Here is a 25,554-nt window from a genome sequence, read left to right on the forward strand (position 1 = left end):
TATATATATAGAGATAGAGATAGAGAGATAGAGAGATAGAGAGAGAGAGAGAGAGAGATATCTCTTTCTCTATATATATCTCTCTCTATATATCTCTCTCTATAATCTCTCTCTACAGGTGAAACTCGAATAATTTGAATATCGTGCAAGTTCATTTATTTCACTAATGCAACTTAAAAGGTGAAACTAATAAATGAGATAGACTCATTACATGCAATGCAAGATAGTTCAAGCCGTGATTTGTCATAATTGTGATGATTATGGCTTACAGCTCATGAAAACCCCAAGAACCCCAAATCCACAACCTCAAAAAAGTAGATTATTACATGCAATCAATAAAACAAGGATTGTACATAGAACCATATCGGACCTCTGAAAAGTACAAGCATGCATATGTACTCAGTACTTGGTTTGGGCCCCTTTTGCAGCACTTACTGCAATTACTTTTGCACGATATTCTAATTATTCGAGTTTCACCTGTATATCTCTCTCTCTATATCTCTCTCTATATATATATCTCTCTCTCTATATCTCTCTCTCTATATCTCTCTCTATATATCTACACACACACACACACACACTGAATCTCAAAAGCATGACCTCTTACCAGCCATTAATACCAATGTAGAGATTCAGATCGATTATAGCTTCTGCGTCTTCTTTGCTTCCATCAAACGAATGGACCTGAATATATATATATTAGAGTTTAGAGGACTTAGATCACATAGTACGGTGTAAGCAGAGTCTTGCAGGAGTGGGGTGTGTATGTTCCTATGTTAGTGTGGACTTCCTCCCGGGACTCAGATTTCCACCCAAAGACACACCGATCAGATAATGATTGTCTTACATAGTATTTGAGGTTGAATAAAGACATTAGTCCATCAAGTCCAACCTATTAGGATCTCATTCTAGGAGTACCTGTACCCCTGTATATTACGGTCCCTTAAGAAATCGTACAAACTACTCCACGTGGAATGGACTTTATATTGTAGCATCCTTTAGCAGCAGGGATTGATGTGAATTGTGTGTAGTCTGTAAAGCTCTGTGTAATATGTCAGGGAGATAGATATATACCGTTGTGTGAAAAAGTGTTGGCCCCCTTCCTGATTTTTCATTGTTTTGCACGTTTGTCACACTTTAATGTTTTCAGATCATCAAAGATAACACACGTAAACACAACATGCAGTTTTTAAAGGAAGGTTTTTATTATTAAGGGAAAACAAAATCCAAACTCACATGGCCCTGTGTGAAAAAGTGTTTGCTCCCCCTGTTAAAACATAACTTAACTCTGGTTTATCACCCCTGAGGTAAATTTCTCCAGCCACACCTGTTTGCAATCAAGAAATCACTTAAATAAGGGTGCCCACACACCTTCCGATAATCGTACGATAATCGCGGGAAATCCTGCGATCGTACGATTATCGGAAGGTGTGTGGAAGCCGTGCGACCTCTACTACTGTAAGGTCGCACGACTTTTATCTTACGAACATGTTCGAAAACCCGCCGAGCATCGTACGATGTTCGGCGGGTGTGTGGCATGTTCGTAAGATAAAAGCCGGACGGCCGGTGTGCGTAAGCGCACACTGCCCGTTCGGCATTGCGGTCGTCGGAAGCCCGCCCCTCAGGGGGGCGCGGCTTGCGATCATCGCAAGTACGATCTGCCTGTCCAAGATGGGCAGATCGTAGGTTTTTTTAATTACCTTACAACCCTCGCAAGACAAAAGGCTTGCGATGGTTGTAAGGTGTGTGCCCAGCCTTAGACTTGACTGACAAAGTGAAGTAGACCAAAAGATCCTCAAAAGCTGCACATCATGCCGAGATCCAAAGAAATCCAGGAACAAATGAGAAAGAAAGTAATTGAGATCTATCAGTCTGGAACAGGTTATAAAGCCATTTCTAACAATGAAAAATCAGGAGGGGGGCCAACACTTTTTCACACAACTGTATATGAAATAAATGCAAATACCAGCATAGCCACCATGTTATAGTCTAATGTTATATTGTAGCTGGACATAGCCGGGATGTCTTGATTTGCACTTATACTCACCACTCCCCCAACACATCGATCCCGATTCCTCCCCATTATATCTGAAATGAAAGAGAAGTATATAAAATCCTCAGTACAGAATTCCAGCAGCAGCACTCGGGTCTGTTCAGCTTTTACATATCGCCTCTATCAGGAAAGACTTCTTCATGCATTAACCATCGCAGTACCGGAGTAATATTCACACACATATACTACAATCTGGATTTTTGGATAGAAAATGACTTTAAAACCCCCGTGGTAATCGGAGCCTCTGTCTCTGTCCATGTTCTGTTTAGCTAAGCTCAGCATGAACTGTATATTTGGTGATCTGTAGAGCCCAGGAACAGATCCCCCCCCCCGCGGCCTCTAGACAGACAGTGCTACTAACCTTGAAGGAAACCTATGCTAGAGTCTTTTATGCACTTCTACTGTTAACCTCTCTCTGGCCTGGCTGTCATGTTGATCCCATGGCTTCATTACTTTTGAGTCACTGACTCGAAACAAGTGCTGACTTTACTGACTGCATGCTTGCTTTAGCTCAGTGGTTAATATGACTGAAGCCAGAGGCAGCCAGTCAATTCCAATTTTTCATGTGGGAAGTCAGCAATGGCAACCTTCATACTGTTCTCAGTACACATTTTCTGCAAAGCAGAACTGCAGCAAAGTAACGAGATAAAATAGATCCTTCAAAAAAATTAAATAACAAAACCAGATTTTGCTGCAAGCCTCAAGTCATTGGTTTTCCCTGCAGTACTTTTTTTCTGCCACTAGATGTCCTCAGACATAATCATTTAACCCACTATCACTGAGCCCAGGTCGTCCTAGACCCACTCCCGACCTGTGAATGGATAGTAGAAGAAGAAGCAGCACAGTGATGAGCTCACCTCTCTGTCATTCAGTACAAAGTGTTGTAACATCTCCGTGGGGGGGCAGGTAAGGAGCCCAGCCATCCCATTCCCCATTGCAGCACCCATGTGATCGTAGATGGTAAGCACTCAGGGGCAGGGCCCGCCTAACCATCTGGTCTTGAATTGTATTGTAACTGTAACGTCTGCCTTATATTGTAAAGAGCTGAGCAAACTGTTGGTGCTATATAAATCCTGTATAATAATAATAATAATAAAGGGTGTAAGGACAGGTGTCAGTACAGCCTATTAGAAACAGCAGCGGCGTTCTAGTTGTGGAATCCGCAAAGAAAAAAAAAGTTTAAAATATAATAAAGAAAATCACCCGCAGAAAGAATACCAGCAGATCAGAAAAACACAACGCAGATTATTATTATTATTATACAGGATTTATATAACGCCAACAGTTTGCGCAGCGCTTTACAATATAAGGAAGACATTACAATCACAATACAATTCAAGACAAGATGGTAAGGAGGGCCCTGCCCCTGAGGGCTTACCATCTAAAAGGGAGGGGGAAATCTCTGGGGAAGATCAGACATGGCGTCCCCAATCGGACCCCGAGAAATATGGGCGACTCCGATATAAATCTCTTGTAGAATTAGGACACTCACCTAAAAATTCCTTGTGCGCGTTCCGACAGTGCAGGAACATGGGCAGTTTGGAGTGCTCGGCCAGCTGAAACTGCTTCTCGAAATACCTTTCCGGAAAAAAGATAAAATGTGCACAATGTTACCTCTCTGACTCCGGCCGCTACAATACAGTGCCGCAGAGAGACGGAAATGACACTTTGAAGAATACAAAAATAAAAAAACTGTAAATAACAGAAATAATTGCCACACAAGTCATTCTGTCATTTAAATGTCGGCAAAAATGAACTTCCCATTTAATACTGCAGCCGCCAGAACATTAAAAATTCAATGCGATATGGTGACCTAGAGGCGTTCGGTACACAGCTGGTGAACGGAGCGCTCCCAGAAATGTAATTTCCTGTTTCTGTGATTGGCTGACTGATATTGAAAGTAGTCTGCACTAAGGTACAAGTAACATTTTAGGCATCTTCTGCAATAGGAATGTCCTATATGGTGACAATGGTGAGATACTCCCTAATTACTACTGAAGGGGTGCACTTTTCCTCATTAGAACACTGAAAGTCCACCAGGTGTCTATAACGAACCCCAAAACCTCCCATTCAGGGATCAGACCCCCCCCATACAGAATTTAGACCCTCTCCCATTTAGGATTTACATCCCTCCCATTCAGGAATCAGACCCATCCCATTCAGGAACACAAACCTCCCATTCAGGAATCAGACCCCTCCCATTCAGGATTCAGACCCCTCCATACAGAATTCAAACCCTCCCACTCAGAATTTAGGCGTATCCCATTTAGGAATTAGACCCTCCCATTTAGGAACCAAACCCTCCTGTTCAGGAATTAGGCCCCTCCCATTCAGGACTCCAACCCTCCAATTTAGGATTTATACCCCTCCCACTCAGGAATCAGAGACCTTCTCATTCAAGATTCAGAACCCTCCCATTTCAGGAACTTGAGCCGCCCATTCAGGATTTAGACCCCTGCCATTCAGAAATCATACCCTCTGATTCAGGATTTAGACCCCTCCCATTAAGGAATCAGACCTCTCCCATTATGGATTAAGACCCTCTCATTCAGGTATCAGATCCCTACCATTAAGGAATCAGACCCCTCCCATTCAGGATTTAGACCCTCTCATTCAGGAATCAGACCCCTCCCATTAAGGAATCAGACCCCTCCTATTCAGGAATCAGACCCCTCCCATTCAGGAAGCAGACCCCTCCCATTCAGGAAGCAGACCCCTCCCATTCAGGAAGCAGACCCCTCCCATTCAGTAATCAGAATCCTTACAATGTACACTGATCCCCCCCGAGGGAATTGATTTTTTTTCTCAACAAAAGTGTAATTACTCTTTATAGCGTATCTCTGGGAAAACGCACACAACATCCAGACGTCCCATTGTAGTTCCAATGTAATGCGCTCTGCAATGTGGTGACACGGCTGAGCGCATTCAAAAGGGACAAGTATGAGTATGTGTCACCGCAATCCAGGGAATTTATCCCACAGGATGGATTAAAAAGGTGTCTAGCGAATCTCGGCGCATATATGCGGAATCACTACACTAGAGATACTGTATGTATACAGATATATACAGGGCTTGCAAAATTTGATGGTGTCTCACCAGTCAGTCAAAAATTTCACCAGTCAGCATGACCGGACTATAGCCTTGCAATTTATGTTAAGATTTTTTGGGGACAGATAGTGCTTTCTTTTGGAGGTATATAATCACCACTGAGGGGGGTTATTTTTTTTAACTATATAATGAAAAAAGTACAGTAAATGTAAAAAAACAAAGTTTCCTTACGTTATGTTATAAAACATTTATTCTTACCCATATTTTTGGTAAAATATAAAAGTCGGGGTCACGTCGGGTAAATAGACACCAAACATGTCAAGCCTTAAAATTGCGCAAAATCGCTAAAAACGCCCATAGGCGACGCTTAAAACGATTTTAATGCTCATCAGTTTAGTGTTATCAGTAATTAATGGCTATAAAATTATTGCTCTCACTCCGACGTTTGCGGCGATATGTAACATGTGTGGCACAATAGGCGCAATCGTCTTTTTCGCACATAGGCGCACCCGATGCATATGTGCGTGAGTATGTGGGGGGCGGGGACTTACATTTTTTTTTCTTTTTAAATTTTTTTTATGCTTCTTTATTTTTTTTGATTCTATAATTTTTGTATTACATTTTTTTTTTTACACACAACTTTATAGCTATTACATGGGGGGCTAAGAAGCCCCCTATGTGATAGCCAATTTACATGACAGGTCCTCTTTATGGAGACATCAGGGGTCTCTGAGACCCCTAATGTCACCAAGGGACCCCCAGAGAAGCTGATGAAACAGAGATCGGCTTCATCAGCTTCTGTAGCTGGAGAGTGACACTGAATGCAGGAAGTGGTGTAATATACATCACTTCCTGCATTCCGGGACTGAGTGAAGATCAAAGGGAGCCCGTATACTGAACTCCCTTTGATCTCCTGTCACAGAGCCGTGCCGGTTCCGGCCGCATTGGGCACAGCGGATCTCGGGACCGGCAACGGCAGTGACAGCTGCTAATACAAGCGATCGAGTGTCTCCAGAGACGCCCGATCCCTTGAATGTTAAGCTCCCGGCTGGCCGTGTAATTACAACGGCTGGCCGGGAAGCTGCTCGTCGGGCTCCACCGTCCTCTCGTCACAGACGGATATATATATATATAATTGTCATTGCTGACAAGCCCTGACTGCTGCGTGTCATGGCCGTTCCTTTAACCCCTTCGTGACGGGAGACGTACAGTGTACGTCTTGTCACTTTGTGCCTATATGACTGGCCACGTACACTGTACGTGACGAGTTATATCAGGCTTTGTAATGCCGGTATTTGCTGATTCTCAGCATTTAACATCATTCATTAATGTCTCAGTATTGAGGCATTAATTAATAAGCTTCCCTGGAATAAGAATATCAGAGCGTCTCTTACTTTAGTTGCGTCTCCTTCGGACAAAATTCCAGCCGGTCAAAGTCTGCGAGGAGGAGAGAAAATAAAACTTAATACGTATTATTCTGAATGATTCCCCGATACCGGCTTTACAAATAAAAAGTGTACTCATCCTTTAAGAGGAGCCGCTCAGGAAATATGGGAGCCGCCATTGCAAAGGCAGAGGTGACCTGAAGTCTGACAGCTGGTGGCCTGTCAACTGGCTGAGTGTGCAGACACATGTCATGTGACCTCTGACCCCTTCTCAGTACATAAAGGAAGGGAGGAGTTATAATAATTATGCCATGTTCAGCACTTTATACACCTTCTGGCAGGCTCCCGCGTATGATCTGAGCTGCGAGTTTACCCGTTCGGCCCGAGCGCCCCTTTAGGTACCGTGCCGTGACTTACCCAGACCGCACTCTCCGACCGCCACAACTTTCTCCCTGTTGTCTTCTATCAGATTCTGCAGGTCAGATAAATACCCGTCCGGATCTCCATCCTCGAACTCCCCGCACCTCGTGGGGTGGCAGCCGACCGTACTGTAAAACCGATCTGACAAGATCACATAATTAGAGAGCGGCTCGCTGAGGTACCAACTGTCTATGTGATAAAGCTGAACTGCAGGATGAGCAAATATTATCTAAATTATGTCATGTGTGTTCCTCCTGGAATCTTGGGGAGCTTTGTGTAAGTCTTCCAGATCTGTGCAGTCATCCAGTGTGAAACTTGGAGCTTCCTGTAATAAAGACCGCTCACTGCTGCTCTCTCCTTGTGCAGGGTGACTGGTCTTGTCTCCACCCCCTCCTGTAATAAAGACCGCTCACTGCTGCTCTCTCCTTGTGCAGGGTGACTGGTCTTGTCTCCACCCCCCTCCTGTAATAAAGACCGTTCACTGTTGCTCTCTCTCCTTGTGCAGGGTGACTGGTCTTATCTCTGCCCCCTCCTGTAATATAAACCACTCACTGCTGCTCTCTCTCCTTGTGTAGTTGACTGGTCTTGTCTCCACCCCCTCCTGTAATAAAGACCACTCAATGCTGCCCTCTCTCCTTGTGTAGTTGACTGGTCTTGTCTCCACCCCCTCCTGTAATAAAGGCCACTCAATGCTGCCCTCTCTCCTTGTGCAGGGTGACTGGTCTTATCTCTGCCCCCTCCTGTAATAAAGACCGTTCACTATTGCTATCTCTCCTTGTGCAGGGTGACTGGTCTGGTCTCCGCCCCCTCCTGTACTTTACTGCAGTCAGCCTGTGGTGGGTGGAGCCTGCTGGCCCCTCCCAAAGCTCTGCTCAGGCTATGTACAGCACAGTGATGTGTCACAGCTACTTATACAAGGTAATATCTGGGTTTACAATGACATTTAATAGATTTCCATCCTTTGTGGCTATTGAGGATTATATTTCAATTAACGTTTTTGTGGCCGGAGTTTTAATGTGTGTGTAACCCCAAAATCTATTTTTTCATGCGTGCCATCATGCCTTATACAATGTCAAATCAGTTTTCTGCCGCAAAGAGTCTTACTTGGAGATCCTGCCAGTAACGGGACTTCCTGTTGTAGGCTGACAATGCAAAGTTACCCCCTCGCAATCAGCAGCATCGTTGTCAGCCGGCCAGGAAAGCTCCTTCAGTGAGCCATCAGGCCTACACGTGCCTCCTGCAGGGTAGCTTTATTGCATGAGCAGGTCTTTGTATATCAGGGAAAAATACAAACCCCCCTATTCCCAAAATACATATGCAGAGTATCTCCGCAATACATGGACAATTTCCTGTGTTTTACCCTTTAAAAATAACTCAACTACACACAAAATCCTGTAAATTAGCCAGAAATCCAGTGTGCTCCTGACTTCCTCTTTAGGGTGACAACAGTGCCTCTAATGCACCGATGTCTAAAGTAGTGTTGTCAGCCCAGCCCGGGTATCTTCTGCTGGACTCAGAACATCTCCCCCTTCCCTGATCTCCATAGATTACGATTACTCCATAGATAGATTATTGCAGGGTAGAACCAGCCCGTCCTGTTGGACTACAGAACTCCACCTATTCCCCACACCTTTCTGTTCCCTCTCCACAGGGGAGATATAAGACTGAATAAGAGGCTTTCCACTGTACCTGATCAGCAATTTCCTGAGGGCTGCCAGCTGACAGGAGTCTCCCTCACCACATGCACAACTTATCACCTAGTCCAGCCAAAATACAGCCGGATCGGGAAAGGGGGAGGGGTCATATTACACCTATGAACAGGTTAAAGAGAACCAGAATGAACATGGGTAGTAATATTAATCTCAGGTGTTGTTAGAACAGTGACACCCCCCCCCACCCCTCAGGATAGGCAGGTGTCCTGTTATGTACCCGTATTCTCTCCCTGTCACCCAGTGACATTGCCTGGGTGAAGTAACCTCTGCGAGATAAGAATTCAATAATACAGTAAACGCCCCATTATCCGGGATTCAAGAAACCGGGGGGTTGCTTGAGAGTTACTATCAACTCTCAAGCAACCAGAAACATTTGTGACTTCTCTTTAACTGTACCGTACTGTCACTGATCCGATGTACCCTACTGTCACTGATCCGATGTACCGCACTGTCACTGATCCGATGTACCGTACTGTCACTGATCCGATGTACCCTACTGTCACTGATCCGATGTACCCTACTGTCACTGATCCGATGTACCCTACTGTCACTGATCCGATGTACCCTACTGTCACTGATCCGATGTACCCTACTGTCACTGATCCGATGTACCCTACTGTCACTGATCCGATGTACCCTACTGTCACTGATCCGATGTACCCTACTGTCACTGATCCGATGTACCCTACTGTCACTGATCCGATGTACCCTACTGTCACTGATCCGATGTACCCTACTGTCACTGATCCGATGTACCCTACTGTCACTGATCCGATGTACCCTACTGTCACTGATCCGATGTACCCTACTGTCACTGATCCGATGTACCCTACTGTCACTGATCCGATGTACCCTACTGTCACTGATCCGATGTACCCTACTGTCACTGATCCGATGTACCCTACTGTCACTGATCCGATGTACCCTACTGTCACTGATCCGATGTACCCTACTGTCACTGATCCGATGTACCCTACTGTCACTGATCCGATGTACCGTACTGTCACTGATCCGATGTACCGTACTGTCACTGATCCGATGTACCCTACTGTCACTGATCCGATGTACCCTACTGTCACTGATCCGATGTACCGTACTGTCACTGATCCGATGTACCGTACTGTCACTGATCCGATGTACCGTACTGTCACTGATCCGATGTACCGTACTGTCACTGATCCGATGTACCGTACTGTCACTGATCCGATGTACCGTACTGTCACTGATCCGATGTACCGTACTGTCACTGATCCGATGTACCGTACTGTCACTGATCAGATGTACCGTACTGTCATTGATCAGATGTACCCTACTGTCACTGATCAGATGTACCCTACTGTCACTGATCTGATGTACCGTACTGTCACTGATCGGATGTACCCTACTGTCACTGATCCGATGTACCGCACTGTCACTGATCCGATGTACCCTACTGTCACTGATCCGATGTACCCTACTGTCACTGATCCGATGTACCCTACTGTCACTGATCCGATGTACCCTACTGTCACTGATCCGATGTACCCTACTGTCACTGATCAGATGTACCCTACTGTCACTGATCCGATGTACCCTACTGTCACTGATCTGATGTACAGCACTGTCACTGATCCGATGTACCGCACTGTCACTGATCCGATGTACCGTACTGTCACTGATCCGATGTACCGTACTGTCACTGATCCGATGTACCGTACTGTCACTGATCTGATGTACCGTACTGTCACTGATCGGATGTACCGTACTGTCACTGATCGGATGTACCGTACTGCCACTGATCCGATGTACCGTACTGTCACTGATCCGATGTATCGTACTGTCACTGATCGGATGTACCCTACTGCCACTGATCCGATGTACCGTACTGTCACTGATCGGATGTACCCTACTGTCACTGATCCGATGTACCCTACTGCCACTGATCGGATGTACCGCACTGTCACTGATCGGATGTACCCTACTGCCACTGATCGGATGTACCGCACTGTCACTGATCGGATGTACCGCACTGTCACTGATCTGATGTACCGCACTGTAACTGATCGGATGTACCGCACTGTAACTGATCGGATGTACCGTACTGTCACTGATCGGATGTACCGTACTGTCACTGATCCGATGTACCGTACTGTCACTGATCCGATGTACCGTACTGTCACTGATCGGATGCACTGTGTAAGTCTATATGATGAGGACTCATACCATTGGTCCGTGTCAGTTGAACGGCTTCTTTGCTCTCACGCAGGCTTCCTCCAGTAATCATAAACTGAAAAACAGAAGATGAAGTTTAATTTCTGGGAAGTCGGCTGTGGTCACATGTAGAGTCATCCAATCATCTGCTGCCATCAGATACATGAACAATGACCTACTGAAATAGATTTCTGTGCATAAGAGGAACTGTGTTGTCACCTCAGACAGGAAGTTAGGGGCTCCCTGGATTTCTAGCAGGCCAACAGATATTTTTCAGCACTGGCAGCTTTTAGAGGGATAAACCATGTGTACGGCACAGGGGTACAGTTTTTGGCAGATGCTGGGGAGACAGATCATTTTTTGGTACTCTCTCAGAGACTGTGGTGGGAACATCACCCCCTTGAGATCCTGGATCTGCCTACTTGTGCTGGGCATTATAAAGGGGTCCCAATCTCCATGGTGGATTTTTAACAGTAGGCAACATTTTCTCTGGTAGAATAAGGCTCCTAATTGTAAGAAATTAAAGAAAACTGGACTTCTACAGTTATAAGAAGCCAGAGAAAGATTCAACCCTCCAATACCCCACCTGACAGCAAAGATATCATTTTTGGGTGGACTGTCCCTTTAAGCACAAACTGGGATACAAACACTGATGTACAATTCAGGGCGGTAAAATAATTTTCTGGGGTCAGATTGTTCTTCCGTCCATCATGTCACTCATTATACTGTAATCAGGAGGACAAGGACATCTCACCTTCTGCACTCCGATCTTCACGGCACGCTCAACAATGTCCACAAAGTCATCTGTCACAATAATAATAATAATCAGCTGAACAGGAAATCTTCATTGCAACCTGAGCAACATTCAGGGAAACTTCCTGTCCCTTTAACAAGGATTTTAATTGTAAAACAAAGCTTTGTGTTATTCGCTGATGTTAGAATTCCGCAGCAAGATACAAAAAATCCTTGAAAAATGGCAAACTGCACAGCACTAGTACTCCATTGTAAACACCAATCCTTACCCCCCTGCTCCTGTATTTGTTTACCAGTTCTCAGACCTCTGCACAGATATCTAAGTCCCGGTATTGGCATCCTTCAAAATGTTTCAGATTTTCAGCAGTGATACCCCTGGTATCCCTCCAGCCACACATCTGGAGGGATACCAGGGGGGGAATGCTTCAATCTGACCCTGCCGCTGTCTGCTGATTCCGTACCTCGCTGCCCGCCTGATCATGACCTGGCCTGCTCCTGCCTCTGTCTGCTGCTTCTGTACCTTGCTGCCCGCCTGATCATGACCTGGCCTGCTACTGCCTCTGTCTGCTACTTCTGTACCTTGCTGCCCGCCTGATCATGACCTGGCCTGCTCCTGCCTCTGTCTGCTGAATCCGTACCTCGCTGCCCGCCTGATCATGACCTGGCCTGCTCCTGCCTCTGTCTGCTCCTTCTGTACCTTGCTGCCCGCCTGATCATGCCCTGGCCTGCTCCTGCCTCTGTCTGCTCCTTCTGTACCTTGCTGCCCGCCTGATCATGCCCTGGCCTGCTCCTGCCTCTGTCTGCTGCTTCTGTACCTCGCTGCCCGCCTGATCATGACCCAGCCTGCTCCTGACCCTACCTCTTTCTGCTGATTCCTTACCTCGCTGCCCGCCTGATCATGACCCGGTCTGCTCCTGACCCTGCCGCTGTCTGCTGATTCCATACCTCGCTGCCCGCCTGATCATGACCTGGCCTGCTCCTGCCTCTGTCTGCTGCTTCTGTACCTTGCTGCCCGCCTGATCATGACCTGGCCTGCTCCTGCCTCTGTCTGCTGCTTCTGTACCTCGCTGCCCGCCTGATCATTACCTGGCCTGCTCCTGCCTCTGTCTGCTGCTTCTGTACCTCGCTGCCTGCCTGATTGTGACCCGGCCTGCACCTGACCCTGCCTGCTGCTTCTGTACCCCGCTGCCTGCCTGATCATGACCCGGTCTGCCCCTGACCCTGCCGCGGTCTGCTGCTTCTGTACCTTGTTACCCGCCTGATCATGACCTGGCCTGCTCCTGCCTCTGTCTGCTGCTTCTGTACCTCGCTTCCTGCCTGATTGTGACCCGGCCTCCTCCTGACCCTGCCTCTGTCTGCTGATTTTGTACCTCGCTGCCCGCCTGATTGTGATCCGGCTTGTTCCTGACATTGGCTGTGCTCTGCGCTGGTGTCAGCTTCACCCATTGCTGACTCCATCTCCCTGGAAGGGATTCTCCTTGTCATCCTTCAGACCGGTCCACCTGCCAGCCCCACCCTCCAACCAAGATCTGCCTGCATTGCACAGAAGCACTGAGACCCAGTGATGACATCATTGAGTCTAAAATATACGAAAGTTGTATTTAAAAAACATCGCTAGCATGTTGATGAAGTTGGAGAGAAGCCAAGGAAGGCAAAATATAAGCAGATTAACCACTTTCTGACCGCGGCCTTTATACCCCCTTCATTTTTCAGTATTCAGCGCTGCGGTACTTTGACTGACATTTATTCCGTCATGCAGCGCTGTACTCAAACGAATGTTATACCATTTTTTGGGGACAGATAGAGCTTTCTTTTGCCGGTATTAAATCACCACATTTATTTTTTACTAGGGTTGCACAGATACCAAGTACAGTACTCGGTATAAGTACGAGTACATGTACAGATACTTTTGAGCTCCAAAACTAGACTAGAGAAAATTCTAAAATTAGGAGGCCGCTGTCATTTGTAAGGAGCACACGGAGCTCCCGGGATTTGTACATCTCTGTTTTAATGTATGATTTTGTTTTTATAAATAGAAATAAAGGGATGCCAAGGAAGGCAGACAGATACCAGTTTTGCCAGTACGAGTACTGATACTTGCCGAGTACTTACAAGTACGAGTACTGATACATTTTTGTTTATTGTCATGTGACAGTTTTTCTAAAATAATACAGACTAATGATTCCAGGACAGTGGTGGAGCGCCAGAGCCATGTCCCAGCTGCAACCCTGGTAGTTCTCATGAAAATGCCAAGTATCGGCACTGGTACTCGAAAAGTATCTGTGCATCCCTATTTTTTACTATATAATGAAAAAAGTACCGCAAATTTGGAAAAAAACCTGTTCTCCCTACGTTATGTTATAAAACATTTATTATTACCCAAATTTTTCGCAAAATATAAAAGTCGCGGTCACGTCGGGTAAATAGACACCAAACATGTTAGGCTTTAAAATTGCGTGCTTCCGCGAACTCGCAAAAACTACCATACCCAAAATTGACCATAGCCGACGCTTTAAAAGCTTTAACCGCTCATCAGTTTCGTGTTATCAGTGATTGATGGCCCTAGAATTATTGCTCTCAATGCGACGTTGGCGGCGATACGTAACATGTTGCGTAATGGATGCAATCGTCGTTTACGCACTTAGGCGCACTCGACGCATGTTTGCATGTGTATGTGGGGGGCAGGGGACTTAAAAGTTTTTTTACATTTTTTTTATTACCTTTACATGTGACTTTTCATTTTTCTATATTTTTTTTGTAACTAATTCTTTTAAACATTTTTTTTCACTTAACTTTATTGCTATCACATAGGGGACTAACAAGCCCCCTTTGTGATAGCCAATTTTCAGTGACAGGTCCTCTTTATGGAGACATCAGGGGTCTTTAAGACCCCTAATGTCACCTAGGGACCCCCAGAGAAGCTGATGAAGCAAACACCTGCTTCACCAGCTTCTCTCTGGTTTCTGTACCGGAGAGTGACACTGAATGCAGGAAGTGATATAATACACATCACTGCCTGCATTCTGAAGAGGAGGAGGAGATCGAATGGAGATTGTGTACTGAGCACCGTTTGATCTCCGGCTGCAGAGCTGTTGTGCTGGTCCCGGGCTCACACCGGAGCTCGGAATCGCCAGCAGTGGCTGCGGCGGAGGGGGGGTCTGCACACCCGCACGCTTATTACAAGTCTCTACAGGCGCCCAAACGCTTGTATGTAAACAGCCATCGCTGGCTGTTTACAGTGCAGACTGAATTCCCGCTCGTGTCCGCCGCCTAGCGGCGGGCACAAGCGGGACGGGATGGGACGTTTAAAAACACTCACCCGCATTCAAGAAGCCGCTGTCCGGCCGTTTAATTACAACGGCCGGACAGCAGGTGGTTAAACTTTACCTTTACGCTGGGTTCACACCTGGGCGTACTATAGGCGCGTTTTTTCTGCGCGTTTTTCAGCACGTTTTTTCGTTTAGTGAAATGCGCGTTCAACGCTCGTGTTTATACCTCCCTGGCGGTATGATTTTTTTTTTCAATTTTCCTTTATTCTCTATCTTTTTTTTTAACTTTCAAACTTCCCGCCGGTTTTGCCCCCCTGCGACGCGGTCGCTCGCAAGGGACGGAACCCGGAAGACGGCAGCGGCCGGAGGACACAGCAGGGATCGCAGACAATGTAAGACCTACGCTGTATTCCCGTGTGGCTCGGGGTTACCGCTTTGTTTACCCCGAGCCACACTCGGGAATAACAATGGATACGTGCGGAAATACGCCCCAAAGATGCTCCTGTACTTGGAAACGAGCTGAAAAACGCCCAGGTGGGAACCATCCCCATAGGAAAGTATGGGATTTCACTTGCTGAGCGTTTTTCAGCGCTGAAAAATGCCCAGGTGTGAACCCAGCCTTAAGGAACTGCGCTGACTTTACCTACCTCAGTGTCTATAGAACAGAAGCAGGTAAGGATCTGCAATAAGGTTTGCTTAATCCTTTCCACACGAACAGTTGATTTGGGAAAGACATTGTCACTCAAACTTGCTGTGTTGTTTAATGCAAAACCCCAGCCAAAAATGTCTCCTATTTCTGCATATTCTGAATTCCGTGCTGTGGACGGCCATATCAGCACCACCAGGCTCTACTTTTGTTGTACCGGGTGGTGGTGCGAACAGGGCAGCCCACAGCAGGAAATTCAGAATGTCCTTTGTTGTAGGAAAATGATCATATGACAGTGCCGGCATCCAATCAGATGAAGTCACTGAGTGTAATGTTACCCGAATTACAATATCCGGCAGTGGGGATTCCTCAGTCCACACTGATCAGCCTGAATGATAAACAAAGAAAGACTTGGAGGCTCTGACCCTGGAGATGTCACTTTTATCCAAAGAATTGAGTTATACACATGGCTGCCCCTAATATGGGTCCTATAGGGCCCCCTTGGCAATTCGCATTTTTTTTTTTTTTATTCTGACAAACATGTCTCAGGCTAGAAAGGTTTACCTTGATGCTTTTTTGTTCCTCTGTAAATTCCTCTAAACATGGGATCTGTCAGATTTATACCGATATCTATAACAAAAGCAGAAATAACAGTCAATAGACGGGGCGCGGTGTTATTATTACACTCTACACCAATCACTCCGCTCAGTAAAATTGATCCTTCCACCCCCCTCTATGTTAGATAGAATATAATGGAGGGTAACAGTAAGGAGCAAAATATAATACAAAGAGCAACATATATACAAGGAATTTTTTTTGTGTAGCACCAAGAACATAACAATGTACAAAATATTAATATATTCATACGTAAGCATAATAGTAATATGTACATGAATAAATAGGTTAATGTGATATTGTAGTATATCACATAGGGGTCTATTTATAACAGAGCCATTTGCCTTGCGAATTGTTTGTGCTGTGCAAATTAAAGCAAAAGCGAACATTATCAGTATACAGTATATTCTTTGAAATGCTGTCATACCAGATTATGGCCACTAGATGGAGCTGAGGAGCATAGGGAATAAGTAGTTATAGTCTATGCTCCTCAGCTCCATCTAGTGGTCATAATGCTGTACTACATTACATGTGATCCCAAATGAAAATATACCATGAACATTCACAGAGATAGACAGGGCGAATGGCTCTACGTAAGGTTTATAAACGGGAATGCCCCGGATTACATGGAGGGGTGATTGGAGGCAGTCCCCCCAGGATTCCATGGAGGGGTGATTGGAGGCATTGCCCCCAGGATTCCATGGAGGGGTGATTGGAAGCAGTTCCCCCCAGGATTCCATGGTGGGGTGATTGTGTTTGCAGACTATGGAGGAGCCCTTACTATAAATGAATGGAGTCAATAAGAACTGATTAATCACACACAGAATACACAATTGGGGCAGCTGTCAGATCTCACCAATGAACCTGAAGAGTGACATGATAGATCCAGCGTGGCCGTGTCCCTCTCCAATCCCAGCATGCCTTGCTATCTCCCGTATTAGCACACAGAATTTGGAGATGTCTCTGCATACAACAAATTTGGTCTACGAAAAAATGGCCGCCACCTCAACATCGCATTCTGAGTGGAAGGCATATTCCATGGCTCACCTTACGAAGACCTAGGAGTCAGCAACCAGCCAATCACCGAGTGGGCATAATGAGTTTCCAAAAATGTCTCCATTATGGAAGCCATTTTTTGTAGTACAAAGTCCTTGAAAAACACAGAGCGAGGTCTCCGGAAAAATGGCCCCACGCTAGTTTACTCAAGTCTTAAACACTACAGACATAGGATCTCGGAGACGGTTTAGGGGTCACGTGTCAGTGGTAGACCAATCATAGAAGAGGACACGCTGAGCTCGGCAGAGTAGTCCCGTAGGACGAGGTTGGAGGAGGTGGGTGGCAAGATGGCAGCTTATCTCTCCCACAAGCAGAAGGTGCTGCGGCTGTATAAGAAGGCGATACGGCACATGGAGTACTGGTGTGTCTTCAGGTAATGGCGGAGACCAGGCAGAGCGGCCGGCTGGGTCCTGCGAAGGATTAAGTGTGATCTGTGCGGGGAGGACACTCAATGACAGCCGGTGGGGGAGGGGGTACTAGGCTGAGTCTGGCCTTGTTCATGACCATAAGATGGCTGAAGTGCACCTGTTAGTTCAATACAAATCAATCATTATACCCATTGACAGTCTCATATTTCAGATAACTCCCAGCCTGCTGCAGCCAGGAAGAAGCATTTCCTCAGTCTCTCCTCCACCAGTCTGCTGCAGACAGGAGGAAGCATTCCCTCAGTCTCCCCTTCCCCAGTCACCAGTCTGCTGCAGGCAGGAGGAAGCATTCCCTCAGTCTCCCCTCCCCCAGTCACCAGTCTGCCGCAGGCAGGAGGAAGCATTTCCTCAGTCTCCCCTCCCCCAGTCACCAGTCTGCTGCAGGCAGGAGGAAGCATTTCCTCAGTAATTCCGCTTCCAGGCCTGCCTCCTGAGGGCGCGCTTCGATGAGCATAAAGATGAGCAGGACTTGGTGAAAGCCACTCAGCTGCTGAGGGCCGGCGTGGAAGAGCTCGATATCCGCCAGCACCCCCAACCGTTCATCTTCCCCACCGCCCCGGGGGGCACCAGCTACGAGAGATACGACTGCTACAAGGTCCGCACACCCCAGGAACTGACTATGTCCCACTCGGTAGACTTCCCTTCACTTCCTGTCCAATAGTAGCCACAACAGGAAGTGAGATGAAATCCCTGAACTAGTGTCCCCATTGGAAGATTTCCCTTCACTTCCTGTTCTGGAGACAAGCCAAAATGTGGCATTTTCTTTCCCTTTCGGGGATAACGGTCACCACGACACGGAGAGGGTGAATCTACCTACTGGGGACACAGACAGTTATAAACACCTGACAGGGGATCTCATCCCTCTCCAGTCCATACAGAACTACAGAAATGTTTTGGCTTCAGCTCTTTAACCACTTCCTGTCTGGAGCAATCTCTTCATTTCTGATCAAATCTGAGTTTTTGGCTAGAAAACCGCTTCAGACCCCCAACAATGAGAGCGGGGGTCCCGCAGAATAAAAATGCTGCATGCACGGCCTCTGTACCAAAGTGAATGGAATACCCAATTATATGGTGAAATAGAACAGACGGGGCCACGCCGGGGGAATGGACACCAAACAGGTCATGACTTCAAATTGTGCGCGCCTGGGAAATCGCAGAAAACTACCACACCCAAAATTTCCCATACGCGACGCTTTACAAGCTTTTACCGCTCATCAGTTTAGTGTTATCGGTGATTGGCGGCCCGAAAATGATTCCTCTCACTGCGACATTCGCGGCCATATGTTTGCATGTACATGGGGGGGGGGCACAGGTATCACATAGGGGGGCTAACACGGGAGCACAGATATCCCACAGGGGGGCACAGGTATCACATAGGGAGCTAACAGGGGGGAGGGGGGCACAGATATTCCACAGGAAGCTAACACGGGGGCACAAATATCACACGGGGCTAACACAGGGTCGGCACAGCTATCGCACAGCAGGCTAACATAGGGGGGCACAGCTAGCCCATGGGGGCACTAATATCACATAGGGGGCTAACACAGGGTCGGCACAGCTATCGCTCGGGGGGCTATCACACGGGGGGAGGGGCACAGATATCACACGGGTGCACAGAGACAGTGACAGGTCCTCTTTATGGAGACATCAGGGGTCTATTAGATCTGTCATCTAGGGACCCCCAAAGAAGCTGATGAATCTCTGATCTGGTTCCCCAGCTTCTCTCCGGATACAGAGGCTGGAGAGGTGACGGGTTGGTACCGGAGATGATGTAACACACGTCACTTCCAGGTTCAGTGCTCAGAGGCGAGATCAGCCGCTGGGCGTCGCTCCCGTGGCCTGCATTGTATGAATGGGCTGTATAATGTGGGCCGTGGTGGATGGCGGCCGTTCTCCATTATAAATCATCCTCTAGGTATTGTTTTGCTAGAGTTCCACTTTACTTTAATGTTGCTGATATGTCATCCAACGTGTGCTGTGCAGGTTCCGGAGTGGGTCCTGGACTACTGGCACCCATCGGAGAAGGCCATGTACCCGGATTATTTTGCGAAGAGAGAACAGTGGAAGAAACTTCGGGAGCAGAGTTGGAGCCGTGAGGTCAGTGTCTGTGTGTCCCTCAGGGTGTATTTCCTTCCAGCGAAGCCTCCAATCAGGTGGAAGTCCTCCTAGGTGCAGCTGTGTGGTCTCCGCATTTTGTGACGGGAGATGCCGGGTGCCTGTCAGGCTTAAACAGCCAATTAGAAAACGATAAGTATTGGGCGCAGTTGGCTGTGCAGGTTTTCATTTGGCGCATTGTGTAGATTGTTGAATGGAAGGAATCACCAGTTGGCATCCGAAGTCTGGGGGGGAGGGGTGGTTAGGGAAGGAAGGTATTCTATGTGTACACCACACTGCAGCTTTAAAGGGTAGTGTCCTTCAATATCATGTGAGAATCATTGGTGACAGGTTCTCTTTAAACTTCCTACTCTCTGGGTTCAGCTTGGTATCGGCTTTTGTCCACAGTTATGGAATAGTCCGCAGGTAGGCAACCTCAACACTCCAGCTGTGGTGAAACTACAAATCCCATCACATTTCTGCCTCTGGGAATCATGCCTATGGCTGTGAGTCTTGTAATGCCTCATGGGACTTGTAGTCCCACAACAACTGGAGTGCGGAGGTTCCCTACACCTGGTATAGCTCATAATTTCCCAGATTGCCCCCCCACCCGTGATTGAGGTCCAGCATCCTGGATTGAAGATTGTGACTCAGATTATCTTGCATTGTCTTTCCTCAGGTTCAGCAGCTGATGCAGGAGACGCCACCTGAAGGTCCGCGCACTGAAGCCTTGCCACCAGCCCGTAAGGAGGGCGATCTTCCTCCATTGTGGTGGGACGTTGTGACCCGTCCCCGCAACATCCCACAATAAGGGGCCAGCTGGACGTCTGGTCTTCTGTGGTTGTATCTTCCCGACACGAGAGACATCATAAATATTTGTCGGCACCTAAACATCTTCACATCCTGTAATTTGTTTCCTCAACTTCAACCATCGTTCTCATTAAACACCATGAACCCTAAAGAAATCTCCTTGTTCCATTGTTTTGGCCATCGAGTATAATCGGCAACATTGATATTACCGGTGAATGTTTGAGTGCTGAGCCGCCAACACACCAAAATGTCAACCAAAACATGACCCGGCACTGCAGCACCGCCACTTGCTGAATTTGGGAACTGATCATCTGTAGGTAGAAGTCAAACATGGAGTGCGTACAGAACGACCCGAGAATGTTTCTATACTATGGGGGGGCAAATGTATAAAACAGGGAATTTGTCTTTCACTGGTGAACCATTCACTGTATTTCTGAAACGTTCTCCAGGAAGATTCACCTGCACATTCATTGGTGTAAGTTCCGAACAGCCTTTAACAGGGGCGCTTTGTGCCTTTTGTTAAAAAAAGAAAAGTGAATTTCTGGAGTTGGATATGTAGGTGTGAGTTGGTTGTCTCCTGAGATGTTGGGGGTGATTTTAGGGATGCAGCAATACTAGTCTCGGTGCCGATACCGAGTATTTGGGCGAGTACTCGTCCAAATGCTCCGATACCGGAACTTCCGGTCAGAGGAAGTTTTCCTGCCGTGGTGTAGGGGAACATAGAGCCGGCTTCCTGGACAATCAGGGCGGCGGGTCATTACTCACTGCCCAGCTAATCAGCATCGAGCCGGCTTCCCGGACAATCAGGGCGGCGGGTCATTACTCACCGCCCAGCTAATCAGCATCGAGCCGGCTTCCCGGACAATCAGGGCGGCGGGTCATTACTCACCGCCCAGCTAATCAGCATCGAGCCGGCTTCCCGGACAATCAGGGCGGCGGGTCATTACTCACTGCCTGGCTTCCGGATTGGCCGGGAAGCCTGATCGATGCCAGCGGAAGTATTGGTACTCAGTATCAGCAAATTACGAAAGTAAAGTATCGGTACTCGTACTCCATACCCAAAAAAACGGTCTTGAGTTGATTTATTAAAAGCAAATTGGTTGTTCACTTTGCAAGGGAATTTTCCCTGTAGCTCAGTGAATGAGGGGACTCTGCGGTCTTCCACCAAAACTGTCAATAGTTTCTTTTTATCAATTAACAAAATGGAAAGTAAATGAAGAGAAATCCAATCAGTATTTGGTGTGACCCCCCCCCCCCCCCCCTTTAATCCAAATCAAATCAATATTTGGCGTGACCACCCTTTGCCCTCAAAACAGCATCAATCCTTCTAGGTACACTTACACACAGTTTTTGAAGGAACTCAGCAGGTAGGTTTGTTCCAAACATCTTGGAGAACTAAGCACGGATCTTCTGTGGATGTCGGCCTCAAATCCTTCTCTCTCTCTCCATGTCATCCCAGACAGACTCCATAATCAGGGCTCTGTGGGGGCCAAACCATCACTTCCAGGACTCCTTGTTCTTCTTTACTCTGAAGATAGTTCTTAATGACATTGGCTGTATGTTTGGGGTCGTTGTCCTGCTGCAGAATAAATTTGGGGCCAATCACACGCCTCCCTGATGGTATGGCATGGAGGACATATATATATATATATATACTTGTATTTCTCAGCATTGAGGACACCATTGATCCCGACCAAATCTCCAACTCCATTGGCAGAAATGCAGCCCCAGGCTTGCAAGAAACCTCCACCATGCCACTTCACTCTAATCCTACAAACTCCCTGACCTTGTGCAAGTGTCAGAATTGATGCTGCCCAGTGGAGGCAGTGTGATGTTTTGGGTAACGCTCTACTGGGAAAGTCTTGCCATTCAGGTGGATGTTACTCTGACACATACCACCGACCTAAATATTGTTGCTGACCAAGTACACCCCTTTATGAACACTGTATTCCCTGATGGCAGTGGCCTCTTTCAGCAGGATAATGCCCCCTGTCACAATGCATCAATGGTTCTAGAATGGTTTGAGGGGTTGATTTGGCCTCCAAATTCTCTCAGATCTCTCTCCAATTGGCCATCTGTGGGATGTGCTGAAAAAACAAGTCTGATCCTTGGAGGTCCAACCTCACCTTAAAGCAGGGGTCCTCAAACTTTTTAAACGGGGGACCAGTTCACTGTCCCTCAGACATTGTTGGGGGCCGGATCAGGAGGCGGGTCATGACATGCTGCCCAGCTTCCTGATTGGCTAGGCAGCAAGCTCCAGTTGGTAGGCAGCCTGGCTTCCTAACCAATCAGTAAGCTGGGCGGCACGTTCTGACCCACCTCCTGGCTTCCTGATTGGCTAGGAAGCCGGCTTCACTTTTTTCTAGGCAGCCTGGCTTCCTGACCAATCAGGAAGCCAGGTGGTACGTCATGACTTGCATCATGGCTTCCTGATTGGCTGGGAAGCAAGCTTCACTTATCAGGAAGCAGTGACAGGAGTCATGACGTACTGCCCGGCTTCCTGATTGGTCAGGAAGCCAGGCTGAATAGAAAAATTGCTGCAACAGAGCGTGCTGGTTACTACTTAAACCAGCGCGCGCTGTGTGCAGCTTCTGAGAATATACGCTATTAGCAGGAGCTCTGCAAAATGCGCAACCGGCTTCTCCGCTACGCTAATAGCATAGCTTCTCAGAAGCTGGACACAGCACGCGCCGGTTTAAGTAGTAACCAGCGCGCTCTGTTGCAGCTTCTGACAGCGTGGGAGATCGGACGCTGCGTTCGTCGGTGGATCTAGGGATCAGGCGAGTATTAAAATATATATATATATATATGTCAATCTGATGCCCAGCATCATGCAGCCCTCTTCCTGTAAGCCCAGGTTATCCTGGACCCACCCCCCAGAATGTGACTGGACAGTGAAAGGAGGTGCAGCCTAGTGGGGCGCTCATCTTTCTCTTTCACCCTGCTCTCTTCCTATCAGCATGGTTCCCAACAAGAAATGAATGGATTGGCTCCTTGTAATGCTTCTTTCTCTCACACTCCACCTCTGATATCAGGTGAGATTCAGGTACTTAGTATTTTAGGGGCTAGTTCACACCGTCCCCAGTGTGTTGCGGCCCGATTCTGTCCGGAACGCACTTGATCGCATCTCAGCCGGCTCACTTTGTTTTGGGGCGGGAGGGGGTGTGGCGGTGTATTGAAGTCAATGGCACCACAGCCACAACCTCTGGCCGTAGTGCAATCACTAGGAACGCGTGGCACATCAATGCCCGCATTCCGGTCCGGCTAGAAAAAAGGCTACATGCACTATTTTTTCTGGCCGAAACGGAATGCAGGCATTAATGTGCCACGCTTTCCGGTGTGGGCAATTGCAATGCGGCCGGAGGGCGTGGCTGAGGTGCCATGGACTTCAATGCACCGCCCCAAAACAAAGCGAGCCGGCCGGAATGCGATCCAGACAGATTCGTGGTGTCAACTAGCCCTAAAAATAAATGGAAGGATGTATTGTGTCTATCACAGACTAGGACTTGCTGTATTTTCTCCATACGGGAAACCGCAACAGATTAATTTTACATGAGGCTGCAGCCTGGAGAAATATCCGATGCTTTCAGATGTAGAGTAACACATGACAAGCCCCCTACATACTCATAGGACACGATTCAATGCCCTGAGCGTCCGATTGTCTGGCCTGAGTGCTGCCACATGGAAACATAGGGGGTCTGCATAGGGTTCAAAATGTTTTGGCAATGAAAGATAAGCAGCTTCCGGCAGAGCTTTATTTTAAGTGAACCTGTCAGTTTGGCCAGTATAGGTAAAGTCCATGTCCATCTTTGTGAGCATCCAGAGAAAGCACCCGGAAGCAATGTATACAGTGTGTGCGTTACAAATGTGACCTTTTCATATGTGCTCCCTGGTTCCTCTTCTGTATTACTGAAATGCTCCGCAGCAGGCTTCCCCGGGTGGGCTTATACATAGGACTACAATGTACCTCATTATAAAATACATTTGCCTCAATCGCTGGGGTGGGGGATAAGACCTTGACTCATCCTGATCACCTAGCTCCAGGTGCCCTCTAGATGGGGAGTCTCAGCAGACTGGATGTTCTTTGCCTTGTGGATGAAACATTTGGTGGTGGTGGTGGACTTCAGTGTGCAGCTTCTCTCTGTGGACCATAGCTCTCGACATTGTTGAAGGGGATACGCTCCCCCCCTATTCTTCCTTGTCACTGACGACCATATAACTCAAGCACGTCCCGTCAATCATTAATCTTCAGCACGACCACCCCAGGATGGTTGGAGTTGGTGGAAAATTCTAATTTTTTCCAATCGGACCGGCAGAAGATGGGAGACCAGCAGAAAGGATTCATCTAAAGTTAAAGCACCACAAACACTGACCCTCCACCACACACACACACACATATATATTATATATGGCATGCCAAGGAGTACAGTGAAATGCGGTACATCTTGCTCCGGGTGAGGCAATCACCAGCCTCGCCCCCAGTCGGACGAAGCCTTGCCCCCCAACCTAGTTGAAGGTAGGAGACTCCCTGTCCCTTACTTGCTCCTCACTTCTGAGGCGCTCCATCCATGACAGGTTACACAGTGGGGAGGATTTCCTTGCTTTGTAACCTGTTAGAACATGAAGCCGACAGCTTTTTCCTCCATAATTCTAGGTGAGATTCTGCCTCACCTGACTGCACATCCCTGGTAGAGTAGGGATCGGTTAGAAACACTTAAGTATATTTTGCCATATTTGTCCCATTGGGGAGACGTTCCTTTCCTTTTCCTGTCTCAGGGCCACAATGGGAGGTGAGAGAAATCTCTTCAAAGCGGGACAAATCCCATCTTAGACAGCCAACACTGGAACAGTTTTGCCCATAGAAGATTTCACCTCTTGTTCTGGTGACAACTGTCAAATTTGGGTTTCCCATCACTTTCTGTCCCAGTGGTCACCAGAACAAATAGGGTGAATCTCCCCAGGAAAGACACAGACAGCAACCTGACAAAGCTTCTATCCCCTTCACCCCTCTATCCAAAGCTTTAGATGTTTCCTAATCTGGGTCAGTGACACAAGTACTGAAGCCTTCAGCTCAACAG

General features: G+C 47.3%; 2 protein-coding genes across 4 annotated transcripts in view; one reads left to right on the forward strand and one right to left on the reverse strand.

Moving 5' to 3' along the window:
• Positions 1-17,024, reverse strand: part of TATDN1 (TatD DNase domain containing 1) — a 22,181-nt gene extending 5,157 nt beyond the window's left edge. The window contains exons 1-9 of one of the 3 annotated variants that reach the window (XM_018562223.1): positions 16,948-17,024; positions 16,041-16,106; positions 11,563-11,612; positions 10,821-10,884; positions 6,904-7,047; positions 6,496-6,538; positions 3,546-3,631; positions 2,048-2,088; positions 608-684 (exon numbers count right to left, since the gene is read on the reverse strand). In XM_018562223.1, coding sequence (XP_018417725.1) covers positions 608-684; positions 2,048-2,088; positions 3,546-3,631; positions 6,496-6,538; positions 6,904-7,047; positions 10,821-10,884; positions 11,563-11,612; positions 16,041-16,106; positions 16,948-16,969 — 593 coding nt within the window. In that variant the 5' untranslated portion in view covers positions 16,970-17,024. Of the gene's footprint in view, positions 1-607; positions 685-2,047; positions 2,089-3,545; positions 3,632-6,495; positions 6,539-6,903; positions 7,048-10,814; positions 10,885-11,562; positions 11,613-16,040; positions 16,107-16,947 lie in introns of those variants that run through there. The other 2 variants (XM_018562224.1, XM_018562225.1) reach the window with 2 other exon arrangements.
• A 394-nt stretch (positions 17,025-17,418) lies between these two features.
• On the forward strand, positions 17,419-20,501 carry NDUFB9 (NADH:ubiquinone oxidoreductase subunit B9). Its single transcript, XM_018562226.1, has 4 exons — positions 17,419-17,520; positions 18,008-18,167; positions 19,556-19,669; positions 20,346-20,501. The coding sequence occupies exons 1-4, from the start codon at positions 17,435-17,437 to the stop codon at positions 20,475-20,477; spliced, it is 492 nt and encodes a 163-aa protein (XP_018417728.1). The 5' UTR covers positions 17,419-17,434; the 3' UTR covers positions 20,478-20,501.
• The last annotated feature ends 5,053 nt before the right edge of the window (positions 20,502-25,554 follow it).

This window comes from Nanorana parkeri, unplaced genomic scaffold (assembly GCF_000935625.1).
Source record: "Nanorana parkeri isolate BGI_ZX_2015 unplaced genomic scaffold, ASM93562v1 scaffold566, whole genome shotgun sequence".
In the NCBI taxonomy this organism is placed as follows: Eukaryota; Metazoa; Chordata; class Amphibia; order Anura; family Dicroglossidae; genus Nanorana; species Nanorana parkeri.